We start from the raw sequence: 22,107 nt of genomic DNA on the forward strand, positions 1-22,107 counted from the left end.
GATGTGGCTCAGTGGACAGAGAAGCAGACCGCAAAACACAGGGTCAAGGGTTCGAATTTAGATGCATGACAGAGAGGATCAGAGATACATTACTTTTTGGTGAAGAGGATAGAATCCAAGACTGCTTGGATGACTCTTACAACCTCAATGGATCCAGGACATTTTTGGCATTGGATTTGGCAACCAAAGTGGAAGTTTTGTTGGCTATAATGCGCAATGTATAGATATAGGAGAAAAAAAAAGTGCAACCTCCTTGGGTGAAACAAAATGCATCCCAAAATGGGTCGTCGTCACTTTTGGCAAACCAGCACCACTTTATCTGTATCCCTAGTGGTGAAAATTAGCCATTACACATAGTAAATATATATATTTTTGTACCGAGTTCTCTGTGTCAAAAAAAGTTTACAGATCAATATCGTTACTGTCTGAAAGAATAACTATTTTTACCGATGAGAGAAAAGTCTAATTCTTTTTTCCTTCTGTTTGTAAAGCTTATTTCAGAAATAACAATCATTTGACGCAAGTCATTCCCTTCCTCCACCCCGTGAGTGACAAGAGACTGGTGTCAAGTAAGAAAATGAAATGTAAATTTTATTAAAGACCCCTCTCATCTCTCTGTATCAATCCAGATTGCAGCCTAACACAGCAAATCAAATCCTGTGCTCACTGGGCCTCGGGCAAGCGGAGAATCGTTTCCTCTTTATACTATTCCCTCCCAGTGAAATATTTTCCTGTTTAGTAAATGGAAATTGAAAATGCAAACTGTGTTCTAATCCAAAAGGAAAGCAGACCTCAGAAAACAGCATTTTAAGGAAGCAATGTTATCATCTGGCTCAATGCTTTGTGCAAGCAATAACGGAGCGGAGATTATGACCTAGTCTTAATACTCTTTGTATTACATTTTTGTCATTAACCACAACACAATTGCTCTGTCTTTCTCTACGATCCATGGTCCAGATAATCCTCATCTAACATAATAACAGAAAGCAAGATCTGAAAAGGAACATTGCTTTAAAGTTCACCTGTTGGCTGCTCGTGGTGATGGCTTCCATTAAATCGGAGAATGGCAGACGTTTTCTTCAGTATTGCACATTCCAAAATGTAAAGTTTATAAAAAGGTTAGATTTTTTAACAATGGTGCAAAAACTAAAAAAAACAAACAAAGCATACACTCCTACATACCCCTGTCTAGAGATGAGTAAAAAAAATTGAGTGGAACTGAATTCTATTAAAATTTTACAAAAATCCATATTCGCCAAAATGCTGATTTTTTTGTAATTCACTTCTGCATGGATTCTGCGAGATTGCAGTCATTTTTTCTGTACAATAAAAATTCATCAAAATGTTAGAAAATAATAATAAAAAAAACTACTCTAAACTCTCCGGCCCTTCCGCTACTCACCGTCACCTGTCCAGTCCTCACCGTATCTTTGGATGGGCATCGGTGGCACTGAAATCCCCTGGGCTTTGTTAGGTTGAGGTTTCCGGGTTTGCTAGGCCCAGGAAGGTTCTCAACATATGCCAACAAAGGTTGTAGCCCATGACTTCACAACGAATGTTGCAACCTTTGTGTGCGCATTCGCAGAACTCTCCCGGGCCTAGCAAACACGGAAGCCTCGGCCTATCGAACAAGAATTTCAGCACTGCTGATGTCAATCCAAACATGTTCGAGGATCGGCCAAGTGGCGGTAAGGAGTGGAGGGGCTGTAGAGGTGAGGGGTGAGGTAGTGTCACAACCATCATTGACCCCGCTCCTGAGACCACTGAGGGTCAGGTGACTGGTGGCCAGGTCTTCAGACACCGTTGGAGCAGCCGTGCTGGATTGGGGAATGCATTTTGGTGGTAGGTACGTTTTTTTTTTTACCATTACTATGGTGGTTTTACACTTTTAAGCTAAAAAAAAAAGCGTAGGAACCCTTTAAATTACACCTCTGCCTCAATATAGAAATTGGAACAAAATTATTCGCTTCAAAACTAAATCAAAATTGATTTAACAAGTTTTATCTTTTGTAGTCGGGACGTATCTCCTGTGTCCCAGGCTACAAAGGTCATCCATGGTTTGGCAGTCAAGCCCAGAAGAGAACAAGATTTTACCTTTAATGAAAAAGTAATTTTTTTAATAAATATATTCTAAAACCTATCTTTAGGAGTCGATGACTTTTACTTCTTTCCAAAAAGTCCACCACAAGTAATTTTTTGTTATTTTATCAAATTTGACAACATCTTCTTTTGATGATTCCTTACATAGGAACTATGGCCAACTCCCTAAAAACATCAAACACTAAAGACATTTCATGGAAGCAAATGTCCTCATATTCTTTGGCTCCCAAGCAAGCAGTTGTGGAAAGAAATGTTCTCATAATCTTCTTGCCATTTTTGCTCCAGATTCAGCATAGTTTTTGGTCCTTCAATGACTTCGCGAATGAGGACTTCATGTGGTCTACACTCGTGCTCCGGTTGAATGAAGATGAGATGCATAAAGTGAAAATTTCTTTAAAGACAAATTAAAATATAGAATAAAGTTCGTTTGTTGGTTTCTGACTCCATTTTTGTAAATTCAGAACAATAAGAAATGTTTAATGTATTCAGTAAACGCAATGTGTGGCATTGTACGAATTTTATATTAAAGGATTAATTAAAAATCCTGACAGATATTGATATGAATGATTCTGTTTTCAGAGAAGTTCCAAGAAGGTTTGTTGCATAATGTTTGCATCTCATTTGTATGCGACTCTGTGATATTACTTTTGCATACGATCTGCATACATTCTCGAGTAGAATGTTCCTTTATACTCGTAAGATGTAAAGCAGTCATTCAATAAAACAAAAAATTGTCAGGTGGAAAAGTTCTCACAATTTCCATTTACTCGCCCCGTGGAAAACTACTGTGGGGCAATATCAAGTTATGGGGGTAATTTCCCGGGCAGCTTTAACAATACATTCTTTTATGGGTTTTCCTTTGGTAGTTGATGGTTGTGTTCCCTTTCTTTTAATTACACTGTTATCTTTATGGTGCGCTCAATCAAAAAGAACCAATTATACCTTACAGGAAAATAAAAATATGTATCGTGCATATAAAATCATTGAGGTTTCCGAGATGAGAGCGTTTGGTTCTAACTATATGAAAATTTAATTGTCGCTGTATATTCTGTGTAGACATTTGCTCAGCTAAATAATGAAACTTCTAAGCACCTTAAAGGGGGTTCCTACTTTAGAAGTATCCAATTTATGGAATTTATAGATCTCTATTTTATAATTAATGGAGTTGTCTGGTCTAAAACTAAAAGTCTGCAGTTACTCTACGTGACAGCAGACTCGTGAATCCTCACACCATGTGCACTGCAGTGAGGACCTTCCGGTTCCGGCCCCGGAAGCGGCGGTCATGTGATTGCAAGTATACGATATGCATTCTCCCGGCCACATTCCAACTAGACTACTCCCAGCCTTGCTCAATCAACTTGCATTGAGTGAGGCCACAGCCATCTAGTTGGAATGTTGCTGGGAGTATGTATATCGCATACTTGCGGTCATATGACCGCCGCTCCCGGGGCCGGCACCGGAGAGTCCTCACAGCATGCGGTGCGCGTGCTGTGTGGTTTCATAAGGAGTGACTGAAGACTTGTAGTTTTTGACTGGACAATCCCTTTAAGGGTGCTCTGCTCACTATCCTAATCTCTTGACTAGAGATGAGAATAGGCAGAAAAAGTGTTTCTTGCTCCGGAGGACTTGCATTACACAGCAGTGAGTGGTGCCGATGACGGTACAACCCCATAAACCTGCCAAACGTGCATGCGTGATTGGCAAATGTTGTGTACATATTGTTTATTAGAGAACGTACAGGAAAAATGATGGTCAAACATGGCATCTCGGCAGTTGTGTGGAGTCGAAGCATCATTGGCACCGTTCATATCTGATACAGAAGTGCTGTCATATAACCCCTTTAGTTTCCTCTGTCAATAGCAACAGCAGCATTTAAGTGGTTAGACAGAGGAAGGAGGCTTACTCTGTCACCTCATCACTAGGGATGAGCAGACCCGTAGAAGTTCGGATTCTGGTACTCAACCCGAACTTTATTCCAAAGTTCGCTTCGGGTATCAGAACTGTACACGAACTTGAACCCGAACCCCCTGGAAAACAATGAGGCCCTGAACATTTGAACTGGAAAATTCTCTCTCAATTACTTACCCTGGAACTCTGAACATTGCAACGGACTTTTGGGGAAAGTCTGTGTTTGGCGTATAGCACTGGGCAGTAACTATCCGGTACGAACACTGAACTTTTAAGTTCGGGTCCACTCATCCCTACTCATCACCCCTCCTCCAATGCACTGAAATTGGTGGTGACCATGGGTTGCTCTGGCAGCCAGTGGCCTAACAATGGCCTCCATGACTGCCACCTCAGAATTCCTATTAGACCCTGCCAGTAATGCATGCACCATATCTTTTTACTCATTGTCTATGGGAGTAAACGATGATAGCGGTGCCATAGACTTTGTATAGAGTGGTTCTTGACTATAGATTTCCAAAGATACAAGAAAACAATTAAAAAATACATTTCAAATGTTTGTTTTTTTCTACTTTGGGACCATATATCCAAATTGCTTGATTGGTTTTCATATTTATATAAAGAAGAGATGTTACAAAATAATAAGTTCTAAAGTAATAATAGTAATAAAAGTAATGCAATAAATATGAAGTAATAAGAGACGCAACTTTTTCCCATCTATATTTATTAAAGCAGACAGGTCATTGATGTGCAGCTATGGAGGCAGATGAAAAAGCCCTTGTCTGTCCATTCATAGGACAATGTCACAGCATTCACCATCCCATTCACAGCACGGTGCGTGGAATCCAAAGGACGCAAGCTGCCACCAGGGACATGCAAATAGGCTCCTCAAGAAAGCGCCTTAGGAGGTGTTCATTAAGCTCAAGCATTTTTATCTTTTTTTTGGGGGGGGGGGTTAGGGCCTCCTGATGGTGTCTTCATTTACAGCATTGTAAATCAACCTCTATCACTGCCATACAATATTCCAGGTAATTCTCACTGAAGCGATTGGGGTCATAATTTGTAAGAACATGAACAAGGGCAAGGAAAGTCACCATAGACTCATGAATGCATGGAACCACACCGTGATTTAATGCTTTGTGTATGTTAATTGCTGGGGAGAAACATCAAATTGCAAACATTAGGAAAGTCTAAAATGAAATCTCACAATATAGTGACCCTCCAAGGTGAAAGATTTATTATAGACATCAATGGAGTCCTCAGGTAAGACCATTTGTTTCTCCAAAACAGCCGGGAAGTTTCCATGTTACCTCCTTTACATATTTTGAAATTGTATACATTTTTAGCAAATTTTGAAAAATGTATTAAAAATACTTAATGCTTGAAGGCTTGAAGGCTCCAATCATACAGTAGACCATGCAGTACATTTTTACTGGAATCGCAGCTCTTTTTCTTTTATGCAGAGCTCTAAATTCCCTGATTTTCATCATAAAGATTACCATATTTTTTGGACTATAAGACGCACTTTTTCCCAAAAAAATTTGGGAGGAAAATGGATGTGCATCTTATAGATCAAATGAAGCTCACCAGGGGGCCGTGACGGTGGAGCAGGGTCACAGGTGGCAGGGTTACTGCGGCAGGAAACCGGTGGCAGGAGTGGGGCGATGATGCGGACTGAGAGGAGGTGTTGTCCCGGCGGTGCGAGGCTGCTGGACCTGGGCTTCAGCAAGATGTCGGTTGTGGGACAGGAGAGGAGTCCCTGCTCTGCTCATTGATTTACCACCGGGCTTCGGTAAAATAGCCGTCGGAGGAGGCGTATGTGCAGATTTAGATCTCGGCTCAATGACGAACCAAGATCTCAATCTGCACATGTGCCACCTTCCAGGCCAGGGCCCGCAGCATCGCCCCACTCCTGCCGCCGCTGGCTTCCTGCAGCGGCGACCCTGCCTCCTGTGACCCTGCTTCACTGCGGAAGCCCCTCCTGGTATGTTACCATAAATTCGAACTATAAGACGAACCGCCATTTTATTAAAAAAATGTTTTCCTATTTTCCTCACCAAAATTTGGGGTGTGTTTTATAGTTCGGTGCATCTTATAGTCCGCAAAATACGGTATATATAGAATTTTGGCTCCCTTAAACCGTCACTATAGAGAACTCTCACTGAGTTATAGGGGGTAAGAGGTCTATGACCATTATATACTAAATACTCAGAAGATCATCATTCTGCCTCATGACTGGTGCAAAACGAGTTACAGGTGTTTTCAGGTACTTTGATATTGATGTCCTATCCTAAGTTGGGGGTCTGACATCGGACACACGCCAATTATCTGACTGAAGGAGTTGCCCTTCTTTGCTTTGCACACCTCTGTAAATTTTGTAGCAGGTGTGCCTGGTACTGCAAATCTCAGCAGCTCTATTCCATTCGATCAGCTCGTCCATGAGTCAGACCCTTATCAATATTATATTGATGGCCTATCCTGAGTATGGATTATTAATATGAACGTTTCGTAAAACTCTTTTAATATTCATGCTCAGAATAGAAATTTGTCCATTTATACAGTATTGGGGAGCCACATCTGTGAAACATGACGCTAAAGGACGCTATACACATTAGACTAATGTCAGCTCAACCCACCGATATTGTTGGGTCTGGCCAATGGTCTGAAGTGTATGGGTGCACCGACCGACTGATGGTCGGGAGAGATGTTGATTGTGCATGTCTGATTTCAGACTGCCGACTGAGATAATCCACCAATTGATGTGTCTGTCAGTGACTTTCTCGTAGAGAACACAGGAGCGCTGTTGTGTATGGGAGAGTCGGCTGAGAAGGCTGTCGAACGAACGATCAACCTGAACATCCTTTGGCCAACAGCCATTTAATGTGTATGGCCAGCTTTAGAAGATCCTTGATAACTGGTTGACAACATCTGTGGAGCTGTCATTGAAGGTTCTGGTTGAAATCTAGTTTGCTGAGGAATAAATTAAACTTTAAAGCTCCATGGTTACTGAAAAGTAAAGGACCAAAGAAAGGGAGATTGCAAAATCAACCTATGCAGTTTGTAACCTCAGAGACAAATAATTCTATAATGGAGCCGAAGACTCCGAATGGTTGCAATTGCAATCAAAGTTATACAACTCTACACTCCATTGTAAATTAAGTTTAGTAGCAAAATGTACAAACTTTGAACAGTTTGCAACAAACCACTGAAGCAAGCATGAGAATGGCTCAACACAACATGTTGGAAACCTACAATGTGTAGGACAAGGGGGATTAAGTCAAGTGTCAGGAATTCCTAGGAGAATACATCATGCCTTCTGTGAGGAAGCTGAAACTTGGGCATCACTGGACCTTTCAACAGGACAGTTGTCAAAAGCACCTCATAGTCAACCAAAGCTTGGTTTCAGAATAAGCTCTGGAAGATTCTGGAGCAGCCATGACAGTTGTGAGACTTGAACCAATGTGTCATGGAATTTGAAAATGTTACAGCAGCAAAATCAAAAATATTAGTAATCTGGAGAGAACTTCCTATGAGGAATATGCTGAAATTCCTTAAGTTTCTACTCATGTTGTTCTAACTAGACAAGGCAACAACCCCTCCCTGTGAGGACACAGAAAATACCTAACTATGGAGGGTTTGAAAAAACCAAGTCTTTCATATTCGAGGTCTCCAAATTTCCTTAGAAGAGGCAGATTCTTATATTTGCTTTCTGCAAGTAGTGAGTAGGTCTTCTAAATTTTGGTGGCTCGAACAATGACTGCCATAAAACTAGACATTTCCACCCTGTGTATTGTGCTTACCCTCAACATCCAAGGGCTCTTCATCAATTCATTCCTCATAACAGGATATCTATAGCCTTCATATTTGTAATTTCTGCTAATGTTCAGTAATGAGTAATCAATTCTATATTATGCATCTCTAATGAATAGTCAAAAATGGTCCAAGATTGAGACTAAGATGGGATTATTGGGTGGGAAAATGACCTGTGACAGGTCTCCTCAATGTGAATGTGGTCATCTCTTACAGGATAACTATTATTCAAGCAAAGACCTAAAAAAAATGTTTACGGGTCTTGAGATCTAGTGGATAAATTCATGCTAGTAGCTTCAGACCCAGATTGTCAAGGCAAGATGCAAATTGAAAATAAAAATCAAAAAGAACAAGAAAACTAATCAGAAGTCTTACACAAAGGTGCATCAAACACACACATGGTAAAACGTCCAAGATTCCTCAAATGTAAAGTCTCAAGAAACTATGAACCATTTATTTCTACATGGCTCCATTCTTCTGAATTGGATTTTTGTCATCTTCTTGGTGTCTTTCTTGTTTTTTCTTTGAGTCCTATGGGAAAAAAAAGATTTGCCTGCTTATTTTGGTTTGCTTATAAAGTCACAAAACCTTAATGTTATATTGTACCTTGAAAATATAATTTGGTATAAGAACTAATGAAGCAAAGAAATAAAAACGCTAACCATCAACTAAAGGGGGAAGTGCCACATTCATTACTATGTGGTTGAAGAAAAAAGCTATAGTTTTGCATAAATATATGCTCCTTGACAGACTAAGTTAACCAAGGTCAGATTGGACCACCAAAATACCAAAGGATTTAGTCGGCACAATCATGGACCACAAAGATCCAGCAGAAGACAACTCCATTTGGAGGTGGATTTGGAGACAATCACTCATCATTTAGGTATATTTTATATGGTAGGATCACAAAAAAAACCTTTAAATCTTAATAATTACATGATCCTTGAGTGCAACTCAGATTTCAATTAAATATATAGGGTGTGGATCCCAGATATAATTTTCCTTGATGCACCCAATTTGGTCACTCGAGTTAAAAGTGACCCATTAATTTTGCTATTGATTATCCCTTTCCAATGGGCTTGTGACATTTCTTGAATGGGACATTTAAATGGGTCATTTGTTCTAATAGTAATAAGGTCAATCCTCTTCCTACCTCAGTGTCTACAATAACATGAAACATCTTTGCAAACCCTATGCCAAAATTGGAAATCTTCAGCGCATCTGTGGTATCGTTAGCCTGTGTAGAAACCAATTTATAACGAGGATCCAATGAATCCAATTCCAAGACTAGTGTTAAAAGTGACTCCTTGGATTTTGTTGCTGGTCATCCTCTTCCAATGGGCTTGGACTTTTCTTAGAAAATGTTCAAAATGGGAAAGATTTACCTTGTTTGATCTTGCTTTATATAAAGCATGTGGTCTTGTAAGGTCAATCATTTTTCTTGCTCGGTGTCTACAGCATCATCAAAAAGTTTTACAAACCCTATGCCAAAGTTGGAAAACATCTGCTTTTCCGTTCCCACTATTTTGTTTAGCATCCCATATAGACAGAAGAGTGGTCATATCCTGGACGATCCATATAATGGACAATCCATATCCTGGACAATCTATATTCTGGACAATCCATATCCTGGACAATCCATATTCTGGACAATTCACAGAGTAGATCATTTATGACGTGACAGATCTTGGTCTTTCATCCTGTTGACCATACTTAGCACGAATCTGGACCTACTACATCACTACAATTGTTAATATGGAAATTAATTATGATCATATTCCCCAGAATAGCCTTCATCTGCCCAACATTGCCCTGCACCATGCCGGTTCCTTGTTAATTATTTCATTGTAGGACCCATGGGAGCCGTAGCTCCCGCCAAGCCATGGTATAATGAAAGTTCACTACGCACAGGTGTCAAGGGACAGTCCCAGCCTCCCGCTGAGAGTTTATAGACAGAACTAAGTCAGCACACATTATGTGTCAGAGCCAACATCAGACAGAATCAGTTTCTTTGATCACAGACCTCTACAGGAAGCTTAGATCTCAGACAAATTAGATAAAAATGAATTTATAGCAGATCTGTATCCTCGGGCACACACGGCTGAATTCTATCTTAGGAGTGGCATGGTAAGTATCAAAACATATAAATTGTAGCATTTCCTTTCTTTATGTCTTTCTGATATATTCTAATTGAAATCAGAAGTCGAAACTTTACTTGGATCTCCATTTGTCTGGTAATTAATTCTGAAACATAACACAAACAGCACACGTGCCGGCAAATTGAGTGACCACCCGTGTGAAAAAGAAAAAACACTTCAAACACAAGTGACAAAAAGTATTCAGTTTAGTTTATCAGGTCAGCAGATGTGTGGGCTTGAAAACGGACAACCACTTCTCTGACTGAGAAAGGTGCTCCGGACATTTGTTCCTTCCTTGGTGCAGCTTACACCAAGGGCATAAGGGTCTTTGTGCGTCCTTCTGAAGTCCACATTGAGGGCATTTTCTGGTGTATACATCCAATGTATACTCCTTATGGATACCACTAGGTAGCTATACAGTGTCATCTGTTGATCATAGGAAAAGAAGGTATCGTGCCCCTGACCCGAATGGCATAGTGCAGTCTGTTGCTCTTTTAAAATTGCACTAAACATTTACCCAACATATACCATTCTGATTGAGGCTAAAACGACACTATTTGGCCTCTGTCAGAAGAATGGGAGCCTATGGAAACATTTCACATGTGCATCGGCAAGGAAAGTGCCTAATGTAGTGTGTAAGTAGCCTGACTCATCAGTAGGGCAAAAGAGAAATACATCTCTAATCCCAAGAACAAGAGATCTGAAATGCGTGTCACCACGTCATTCATCCACTGTTTCTCCCATCATGGGGCTTTATTGTAGTCCAAGAGGCATATTAAGTGAACATAGGCTCTGATTCAATATTATGACTTAGAATACAAGTATTACATCTGCCAGATCTAGACTCCCATACAATATTGTCTTCAAATCTTTAGCAGACCACAACCCCCATTGGAATCTACTTTAGACCCAAGTACTTGCCATTAGGGTTTATTTCTTGGTTTCTTGGGTCCAAGAATTCTCAGTAAAACGTTGACCGAGGCTCAGCATATAAGTTATTAACCTTCACCTATCAATTTAACATTGTTTCCTACACTTTTCAATACATCTACTTTTCGTTGGCTCATCACACAATGCTTGACATTAGCAGAAGGGAGAGGTCATTGCATACAATATGGAAACAATACTCAGATAAGGATGCTTATGAAGCAGTGATATGCATGTGACCACAAACATTTCCTCCAGTATATAAATTGTTGACATATGGGTGAAGTTGAGGTCAATTACATTGATCAAGACTAGAGATGAGCGGTGTTCGACAATCTCAAATTCCAGCTGTTTTGGGCAGTGTTCGAGTTGTTCGACGAACCCGAACGATTTGCAAAAAATTCGGCTGTTCGAGGTTATGTTCGATAACTGTTCGTGCACCAAAAGCGTGTCCTGCATGTCTGGTGCTATTTAGAGCACCAATCATGCAGGGATTGTCTGCCACTCACTGTAATGCCACAGCCATGGTGGTTGTGGCATTACAGTGATTGCCCAAATCGATGGGAACAGTGCCAACAGTGAAACATGAAAAGCCGGCAATTCAGCAGCGGCATACACCGGTACCCGACAATTTAGAACCGAAAGAATAGAGCTTCACACATAGATTAGATAGATATAAACATGTCAGTCACATATATATGAAGTACAGTGACAGTGTTGCTTACTGTACTTGTCATTTAGTGTAAAGGATTTATTAAAAAAAATAATAGTGTTTTCATGCACCGTCTCTTTAAAAAAAGCCGGCCGGCAATTCAGCATCTGTACCCGACAATTTAGAATAGAAGGAATAGAGAATCACACATAGATTAGATAGATAGAAACATGTCAGTCACATATATATGAAGTACAGTGACAGTGTTGCTTACTGTACTTGTCATTTAGTGTAAAGGATTTATTAAAAAAAATAATAGTGTTTTCATGCACCGTCTCTTTAAAAAAAAGCCGGCCGGCAATTCAGCATCTGTACCCAACAATTTATAACAGACAATAAAAGAAAAATAATAAACCAACCTCATCCTTACCTTTCCATGGTTCCCACGACAGCTTCAGCTCTGCTACATCGAGATGACAGGCTGGACCGCAGCAGAACGCTGCCATCCAGCCTGTCATCCCGCAGACACTGAGAAGAGCAGGCATGCTTGCGCTCCTCAGTGTCTCGCTGTGACGGCATCCAGATGAGCCGAGGTCATGTCCAATGAACTCGGCTCACCTCATGCATGTCACTGACAGCGTGGGAGAATTCTCCTGCACTCAGCGCTTCAGCGTGAGAATTTTCCCACGCTGTCAGTGACGTGCATGAGGTGCGCCGAGTTCATTGGACATGAACTCGTCTCATCTTTATGCCGTCACAGCCAGACACTGCAGAGCGCAAGCATGCCTGCGCTTCTCAGTGTCTGCGGGATGACAGGCTGGATGGCAGCGTTATTTTTCTTTTATTGCAGGAGATCGTTGGCTTCAGCTGGAATGGGCGTGATGGTAAGTATGGTTTAATTTAGAACAATAAAGGATTGTGTCTTTATTTCAATTAAAGGACTTTATTCTGGGTGTTTGTGTTTTCTTTTAACTTTGACTATGGGGTTAGTAATGGGGGTGTCTTATAGACGCCTCTCCATTACTAACCTGGGCTTGATGTCAGCTGGCATTATAAGCTGACATCAACCCCAGCCCTATTACCCCCTGCCACCGCTACAGGGCAGCGTGGAAGAGCGAGGCTAAGTGCCAGAATTGGCGCATCCTATGAATGCGCCATTTCTGGGGCGGCTGACGGCTGGTGTTTCTAGCCTGGGAGGGGGCCAATATTCATGGCTCCCTTCCTGGGCTATTAATATCAGCCCCCAGCTGTCTGCCTAGCCTTTGCTAGCTATTAAATTAGGGGGGACCCCACGTCATTTTTTTGGGGGGGTCCCCCATTTTAATAGCTAGTAAAGGCTATGTATTCAGCTGGGGGCTGATATTAATAGCCCAGGAAGGGAGTCATGAATATTGGCCCCCTCCCAGGCTAGAAACACCAGCCGTCAGCCGCCCCAGAAATGGCGCATTCATAGCCTGGGAAGCTCCGTGGGTATTACCCCCTTCCCATGCTTCAAACATCTGCCCCAGCTGTCTGCTTAACCTCCGCTAGAGACTAAAATTAAGGGGAACTCCACGCCAATTTTTTTTAATAATAAATCCTTTATTTTAATACTAAATGACAAGTACAGTAACCAACACTATCACTGTACTTCATATATATGTGACTGACATGTTTCTATCTATCTAATCTATGTGTGAAGCTCTATTCTGTCTGTTATAAATTGTCGGGTACAGATGCTGAATTGCCGGCCGGCTTTTTTAAAGAGACAGTGCATGAAAACACTATTATATTTTTTAATAAATCCTTTACACTAAATGACAAGTACAGTAAGCAACACTGTCACTGTACTTCATATATATGTGACTGACATGTTTCTATCTATCTAATCTATGTGTGAGGCTCTATTCCTTCTTGTCTAAATTGTCGGGTACCGGTGTATGCCGCTGCTGAATTGCCGGCCGGCTTTTTTAAAGAAAGCGTCTTCTGAGCAGTTTGTCAGCTTTTGGACACCTTTGAAGGTGTTTTGTATGTGTTTCTATGTGTTTTTGTTTGCCTGCCATTGGTTTTAACGGTGTTCGACGGTGTTGTAAGGTGTTCGACGATGAGTTCGATGAACAGTTCCTCGAACATCCCGGTGTTCTACGAACCGAACCAAACCCGAACACTACGGGGGTGGCTCAACACTAATCAAGACGGCTTGCATGGTGGCAAACCTATCAATTCCAAGAGTATAGATTATTGCTTGAGTTGTCTGTCGTTCCTTTGTCCTTCATGTTATTGATTTTGTCTTCTTCCTTCGACTTTTTTATGCTATTGGGTTTTTTATTCTTCTAATTTGATGACTTGTTGGATTTAGTTACTACTTTAATCACTTGTTCTAGCTAGTTCTTCACTTCTCAATTTATGACTTCCTTTGACCTAACTACCAACTGATGTCCATCTGTTGACTCATGGATTTTCTACTGCCATCCTGTGCTAGTTGCCTTCCCCCAAGACGTTCTGTAGACACATAATATGAATGACTGGCCATACACATTAAACAAAAACCTGTCCAAAATCTTGGGTAATCCTTATTTTAAAATCGAATATCTTGCTTTAGATAGTCAATGAGACCAAAAATAATAAGGATCAAAAATGTCATCCAATGCGTTCGATTTTTCTAAGATTGGTTTAAAGTGTTTGGGATATTCCTGGCCAAATTGGACTTGTTTTCAGACTATTTTTTGTCTGGCATATAAAAGATGGACAACTGAATTGCTTTCCACCAAGTTAAAGAGGGTTTTCTCATCAGATATAAACCCTTCCATATAGAAGCAATTCCAGCGATCATCTTATTTCAGCTCCACCAGTAAACAGATTATTTTCTTGGGGTAAGTCTTCTCTGCCAAGACATTTCTTTTCAGAGGAAAAGTAGTAAAACACCTTGTCTATTAATCTGGAAATCATGGATGGCTCGAGTCTGACAAGACAAAAGTGTTTCTACAAAATTTCTCTTCCTATTCCATTCTGGATGATGGAAAAGGGTCCTAGGATTCCCCTCTATGACATCTTATGAACCCCTTTAAGTAAAAGGCCATTAGTCTCCAAGCATTTTTTCAAAGACGCTGAATTCTAATTTTTTCATGGATGCATCAATTAAGTTTTGATATCTATTTGTATATTTAAACCATGAATCTGTCCACAATTAAGTCCATCATGAGATTATGCAAATTAGAAAAATTGATGTATTTTACCTTTTCTCATTCTAGCCTATTATTTTGAATAATTTCATATTTCGGAATCAATAGTATTGCATAAATTAGGACATTCCGATTAAGTTTATGCGGTTAAAGATTTATATTTTGGGAAGATTATCAAAATAAATTTATATTATGCCCCTTGGCCTATTATTTAGAGAAAAGAAGTAGATGAAGTATATCAAATACCAAAATGAAAAAAAGTAATCATGTGAGTAATCCATGAGCTCATTTTAAATTAAATTTTGGGAAGGATTAAAAAATACATATTAATACATATATTACTTATGATCAATGAAATTTGTTTTTGACTTGATCCAAAAAGTTTCTAATGGAAAAAATAATGATGGCACAACCTGTGGAAGTTTTCAGAATGCATTTATGAGGAAAGTAATTAAAGAAAGAAAGTATCGTAAATGGGCTCCATTCATTATTGCATTTGCGCTTTTTTTTGTCTAGATTTTATTTTTGTTTTTCACCTGGTTTTATTGTTCTTATATTTTACGACTTTTTTTTAAAGTCGATTTCACCCTTGGAGTGATTTTATGTACCGGTATGTCTGGGATTTTTATCTGCAACATGCTAAATGGGTTAAAGATAAAAATAAAGATAATTTTTGACTTTCACAATATTCATGAACCACATGCTCCATTTTGAAGAGTTTGGTGCAAAAAAAGAGTGAATAAAAAAAGGCAAATGGGTTCATAGTCTTACTCAGCCTCGCTTTTTGTACAAAAAAGGCGCAATCTGTAATTGACCACTTTTTTCCACTCTGGTTGTCCGTTTTGCAACCATCTGTAGGTTTTCTCTGCCTTTCTTAAATAGTTGGACCCAAAAACTAAAAAAAACTATAAAAAATATTTTATGTGCAGTCTGATACAATTTGTAGAGTGGTAAACCTAATTTTTTTTTCCGCCTTTGCAGCAGCTGCTTGGTATTACTTAAATCAATTCATAGTTTTATGCACCAATATTGTCATGTCCCATGACTTGATAATCATACAGAATGCTAGCTATGCAACAAGGTTTTTCTTTTAGAAGTGTGTCTTCCCCATCCTCCGGTCTACCTCCATAGCTCTGATGTCAGTAACCCTTCCCTTCTTCCTCATTCTGCATATGTCAGCAATGTTAGGAAGCTCATGTCTTTGCATCTCTGGATCAGAATAGTCTACTGTACTTGTGCGTAACTACCAGAAATCAGCTTGAAAATAAACCTTCTTCTGGAATCTTCATACGTTCCTCTGCAGTTGAGTCAAGCTATCTGATGAAATCTCTTTGTGTGAGTACCAGTACATAGAAACATACATGGAAATAGAGTTTTAAGAGCCCTACACTCGCAGGTTTGTTGTGGATCAGAATAAATATAAATTTTAAAAAATGTAATTTCAATTTGGTCAGAACAGTAAAGTTGTAATACTTACTTTCAACATTCTTCTTTTTGCAGAAAAAACAAAGAAAAAGGAATAAAATGATAGCGGAAGCTGCAGAGCTGAGGATGACCAACATAAAGATGTTTTCTTTATTCCGATTCAGGGGAATGGAAACTTGGAACTCTTTAGATTCTACAGATAATCCCACACCTACAGGAAAAACACAGTTCACTATGAAGAACTTCTATTTTTATTCATGAAAGAGGAAAAGAAGAAGATTTGAAAACCATTCAACAAAATTGGCCAAAATTGTAAAAAAATTTTATTGTAGAAAATATTCCAATAATTTTATAAATCAGTCAGCTGTTATACAATATTTGCATGAGCTCTCTGTATATGGTGACACAGTATGGTTTCTACATCTTAGCAGTTCTTGGCTGGAAGATCCAGGACACATTTTTCTCTAGAAATGAGCGATCTATTCATTACATACTTTTGCATATAGTAAGTCAAGGAAGTGAGCCATGCATTTAAGACACTAACCAAACCGCAAAGTAGTGATCACTAATAATGATCACGGTCACTGAGGGTGCAGCTGGACCCATTGAAGAAGGAAGCCAGCCAATGCCATCGCCTATTTCAGCTTGGATGCACATTCAATAGAAATGTACCGCAGGGCAGAGAAACAACAGCTCCTTGCATCTCAATAACTATGCACTTCACTGGCCAGTCAGTGACTAGTAGTTGATGTTGGCTTGCCCTTCACAGGCATCGCATGTTGTCACTTCTATGCACCGCCTTATGGAGCAGGAAGAGGATGGTGCACGTTGAGGGAGTGAAGACAGGTCATAAGAATCATTTATTTTTTTTAAATATGTTGAAGCTTTAGGACAGGGACCATTATTACAGTATGGGGGACCATTTTAATGGGGGAAGTGTTTTTTTAAATAAAATATTTTTGTGTGTGTGTTATTCTTTTTTATTATTGGGTTAGTAATAGGAGTGTCTGATAGACCCCTCTCTATTACTAACCCCAGGGCTTGATGTCATCTGTGTTTTTGGACAATTCACAGCTCACATCATCCTCAACTATCATTACCCTGATTGCCAACGCACCAGGGCGTCGGTAAGAGCTGAGGTGAAGCACCAGAATTGGAGCACCTAATATGATGCGCCACTTCTGGGGCGGCTGTGGGGTGGTATTTTTAGGCTGGGACGGGCCAATAGCCAGACACCTTCCCAGCCTGATAATATACTCCCACAGTTGTCTGCTTTACCTTTGCTGGTTATCAAAAATAAGGGAGACCCCACGTAATTTTTTTCATTTATTAGGTTAATACTAGTGATGAGCAAGCGTGCTCATTTAAATCTTTAAACGAGCACACTCGGGTGCTTGCCGAGTATTTGCGGCATGCTCGGCATCTATGTTTGAGTCGCCGCGGCTGCATGTGTCACGGCTGTTAGACAGCTGTGACACATGCAGGGATTGCCTAACAAACAGGCAATTCCTGCAATACTTGGCGAGCACCCGAGCGTGCTTGCTTAAAGGGTTAAACGAGCACGCTCGCTCATCACTAGTTAATACATGTACAATAAGGTACACATGCAAAGCACAAATTACATATGTGACGAATATCTATCTATCTATCTAGAAAAACAAAAATTAGAAACAGCCCCAGCTATGGAGTTAGGGGACCAAGCCTCCCAAGCAGGGACCAAGCCTTGAATGTACACTGTGCTCAGAATTATTAGGCAAATGAGTATTTTGATCACATGATACTTTTTATACATGTTGTCCTACTCCAAGCTGCATAGGCTTGAGAGCCAACTACCAATTAAGTAAATCTGGTGATGTGCATCTCTGTAATGAGGAGGAGTGTTGACTAATGACATCAACACCCTATATAAGGTGGGCTTAATTATTAGGCAGCTTCCTTTCCTTTGGCAAAATGGGTCATAAGAGAGATTTGACGGGCTCTGAAAAGTCCAAAATTGTGAAATGTCTTGCAGAGGGATGCAGTAGTCTTGAAATTTCCAAACTTTTGAAGCGTGATCACCGAACAATCAAGCGTTTCATGGCAAATAGCCAACAGGGTCGCAAGAAGCGTGTTGGCCAAAAAAGGCGCAAAATAACTGCCCATGAATTGAGGAAAATGAAGCGTGAAGCTGCCAAGATGCCATTCGCCACCAGTTTTGCCATATTTCAGAGCTGCAACGTTACTGGAGTATCAAAAAGCACAAGGTGTGCGATACTCAGGGACATGGCCAAGGTAAGGAAGGGTGAAAAACGACCACCTATGAACAAGAAACATAAGATAAAACATCAAGGATGGGCCAAGAAATATCTTAAGACTGATTTTTCAAAGGTTTTATGGACTGATGAACTGAGAGTGACTCTTCATGGGCCAGATGGATGGGCCAGAGGCTGGATCTGTAAAGGGCAAAGAGCTCCACTTCGACTCAGATGCCAGCAAGGTGGAGGTGGGGTTCTGGTATGGGCTGGTATCATCAAAGATGAACTTGTGAACTTGTGGGACCTTTTCAGGTTGAGGATGGAGTGAAGCTCAACTCCCAGACCTACTGCCAGTTTCTGGAAGACAACTTCTTCAAGAAGTGGTACAAGAAGAAGTCAGTATCATTCAAGAAAAACATGATTTTCATGGAGGACAATGCTCCATCACATGCAACCAACTACTCCACAGCGTGGCAGGCCAGTAAAGGTCTAAAAGAAGAAAAAATAATAACATGGCCCCCTTGTTCGCCTGATCTGAACCCCATAGAGAACCTGTGTTCCATCATAAAATGTGAGATCTACAGGGAGGGAAAACAGTACACCTCTCGAAACAGTGTCTGGGAGGCTGTGGTAGCTGCTGCACGCAATGTTGATGGAAAACTGATCAAGCAACTAACAGAATCTATGGATGGAAGGCTGTTGAGTGTCATCATAAAGAAAGGTGTCTATACTGATCACTACTTTTTTTGGTTTTTTTTTTTGCATGTCAGAAATGTTTATTTCTAAATTTTGTGCACTGATATTGGTTTACCTGGTGAAATTAAACAAGTGAGATGGGATTATATTTGGTTTTTAGTAAGTTGCCTAATAATTCTGCACAGTAATAGTTACCTGCACAAACAGATATCCTCCTAGGATAGCCAAATCAAAAAAAAACACCACTCCAACTTCCAAAAACATTAAGCTTGGATATTTATGAGTCTTTTGGGTTGATTGAGTAACATAGTTGTTGATCAATAATAAAAATAATCCTCTAAAATACAACTTGCCTAATAATTCTGCACACAGTGTATATAGGAAAAATGGAGGCAGCACACCAATTGAAAAAGTGAAAAAAGTGCTATTTATTAGCCCATAATGGTGATGTTTCGGTTCCAAATGAGAACCTTTCTCAAGTCTATCTATTGAGGTAGATCGGCACACTTGGCTGCACCTAGAGGTAGACACAGGAAAACTGTCTCTTTAAATCTTCCACTGATTTTATTAAAAATTCTGCATAAAACCAGGGCAAACTTAGCAAAACAAACACGACCTTCCTGGCCTAACAGGAAAAGAAAAACATTACATATGGCACAGTCCTTTTTGGTACGGGAGTCCGCCCACTCCAGGAACTATCAACACAACGTCCAGCTTTCCTTAACATGGAAAAACACAGTTCCGCAGCTTGTACCTCTAGGCCCACCCCCCACACACTGCTCTAGAAAGTTGGGTATTTATCTTCTGGACTCCTCCCACTCTACAGCTGTTCAATCATTCTAGCACTAAACATGGCTGATTAACCCCTCTCAGCACTTAGTTCGGTGGAGCATTCTTTTAGGTTCACATCGCTGAAGCTAACATCCGCAGTACTGCATATCTCCCCTCTAGTACTTTCTCAGTGACTTTGTCACAATATCTATCTATCTATCTTTGCACATCTTTAAACAGAATCTTTCACTAGAAAAAACACTATTAACCTGCAGATATGAGGTTAATCTGCAGGTTAAAAGGGTTGTTCAGTACTATTAATAATTGGGCATTCTATTTTTATGGTGAAAATAAGTAGCTTTGTAATTATCTTGCGTTGCTCTTACTGCCTGTGAGTGGCGCTATCGCTGGCCGCTCACAGGCATCATGTGACCCCCGGCTGCAGCCGGCTCTGACATCCGCTGATGTCATGTCATGGTTCCGGATGCAGCCGGGGGACTCTCTCTTCTGCGTTCCATGGTGGATGCTGGGCTGTGGGCAGGGTTACCCTACGTGTCACACCCAGCATCCACCGCGCGCTCTCCCTCTCCCCAGTCATTAGGAAAGTGCACGGTGGATGCTGGGTGTGACACGTGGGGTAACCCCACTCACAGCCCGGAATCCATCACCGGGAGCGCGTCACTGCTGTCACGCCTCACTTGACGTGACATCAGTGGCAGTTCACGTGATGCCTGTGAGCGGCCAAGGATAGCGCCGCTCACAGGCAGTAAGAGTAAAGCAAGGTATTTACAAACACACTTCTTTTAACCATAAAATGCATTGGCCAATATTTAGTAGTAGTGAACAACCCCTTTAATAGCGTTACTAACCTGCCTGGAGCCTGCACGTAGCCGAATGCTGTGGGGAGAAATTAACTTTACTTCCCCTGGCAGCATCCGGTTTCAGTCATGGGTGCGGCGCTGGTTCAGTCATTTCTCTGAGAATGCACAGACACTAGCTCTGCATTGTGGCCAGTTGTCAGTCAGCGCCAGGGACATGGTTACAGCCACCGCTCAGTATTCTCAGAGCAATGCCAGCAGGCATTCAGGTAAGTGCAGGCGCCGGGTAACGCTATTAACCCCATATCTGCAGGTTAATATAATTTTTTCTGGTGTCACACGGACAGCACACGGATGGCATCTCTGTCATCCATGCTACCAGAAAAAAACGGACGTCTCCGTATGGGTCCCATGGACACACAGTCCATGTGAAGACACGGACATGTGCGCAGCCCTGTAGGTTATAATGAGTTTGTGTGGATACCTGTCTCCAGTACATGTAAAAACAGGTGCCACACGTACCGGAGGCACGTACATGTGAAGGAGGCCTTACATAGCTGTAGGTGTTTAGGATGTCCTCACCGCCCCCTATTTTGTACAATAAAGTTATTTTTGGGCACAGTATACTCTTTTCTTTAGGTGTGTTTTTCTCATGCCCTAAAAAGTATGATTTCAAAATGGGATTCTTTCCGTGTGGCTTATGAAAAGCCTGCTTAAACCTAAACAAATCAGATAGCTTTGAGAATTTCGATGGAACCAGGCACTTTCAGATTAGAAAACATCTGACTTGTTCTTCCAAAGGGGTCATATATTATGCCAGATGCCCATGTAATCTGATTTATGTAGGTCTTACCACCCGAGAGCTTAAAGTGAGGGTCCGAGAACATGTTAGAGACATCGAAAAGGCCAGTAGTATAGACGATTGGAAATTGTTGAAAACATTACCACGTCACTTCAAAACGCATCATAACTGTAACCCTGTTGGACTTAAGATCAAATATATTGACCAAGTCACGATGGGGGTAAGAGGGGGGAGATCTGGGCAAATTTTTAGCCCAATATGAAAGCCGATGGATCTATCGTCTTGGTACCCTTACCCCACAAGGTCTAAATGAGAGCCTCGGTTTTGGATCCTTCCTGTAGCTACCCCTAGGGGTTTTTAACTAGGGTATGTACATACTTTTTTATATGTGTTGTAAGTTTGATTTTTATCTCTCCATTTTAGTACGCATACCGGTGGGTATAAATGAGGTAGATGCCATATACCTGGGAGCCTAACTTAACATGTCTGAGGGTGCCCTTCCATCCATATCCTAGAAACAGAAGAAATATCCAGGGTGGAGATACTTACTACCGGATGGATGACTGACCCCCTACTCTTCTTCGAGTGGAAGACAACAGCTGAACGGATCTGCTATGGACTCCTGCCACTCTTCCCTTTCTGACTCCCCTGCATTTTTACCGAGGTTC

At 40.8% G+C, this 22,107-nt stretch overlaps 1 protein-coding gene across 2 annotated transcripts in view; it reads right to left on the reverse strand.

The window, feature by feature from the left end:
• Nucleotides 1-4,742: 4,742 nt before the first annotated feature.
• The window catches only part of PKHD1 (PKHD1 ciliary IPT domain containing fibrocystin/polyductin), a 1,008,258-nt gene continuing 990,893 nt past the window's right edge, over nt 4,743-22,107 (reverse strand). For both annotated transcript variants that reach the window (XM_073674041.1, XM_073674039.1), the window contains 2 exons: nt 16,171-16,329; nt 4,743-8,346 (listed from right to left, as the gene is read on the reverse strand). In XM_073674041.1, coding sequence (XP_073530142.1) covers nt 8,309-8,346; nt 16,171-16,329 — 197 coding nt within the window. In that variant the 3' untranslated portion in view covers nt 4,743-8,308. The remainder of the gene's footprint in view (nt 8,347-16,170; nt 16,330-22,107) is intronic.

The sequence above is a fragment of the Phyllobates terribilis genome, unplaced genomic scaffold (assembly GCF_046119375.1).
Source record: "Phyllobates terribilis strain yellow unplaced genomic scaffold, ASM4611937v1 Scaffold_3__8_contigs__length_932513732, whole genome shotgun sequence".
NCBI lineage: Eukaryota > Metazoa > Chordata > Amphibia > Anura > Dendrobatidae > Phyllobates > Phyllobates terribilis.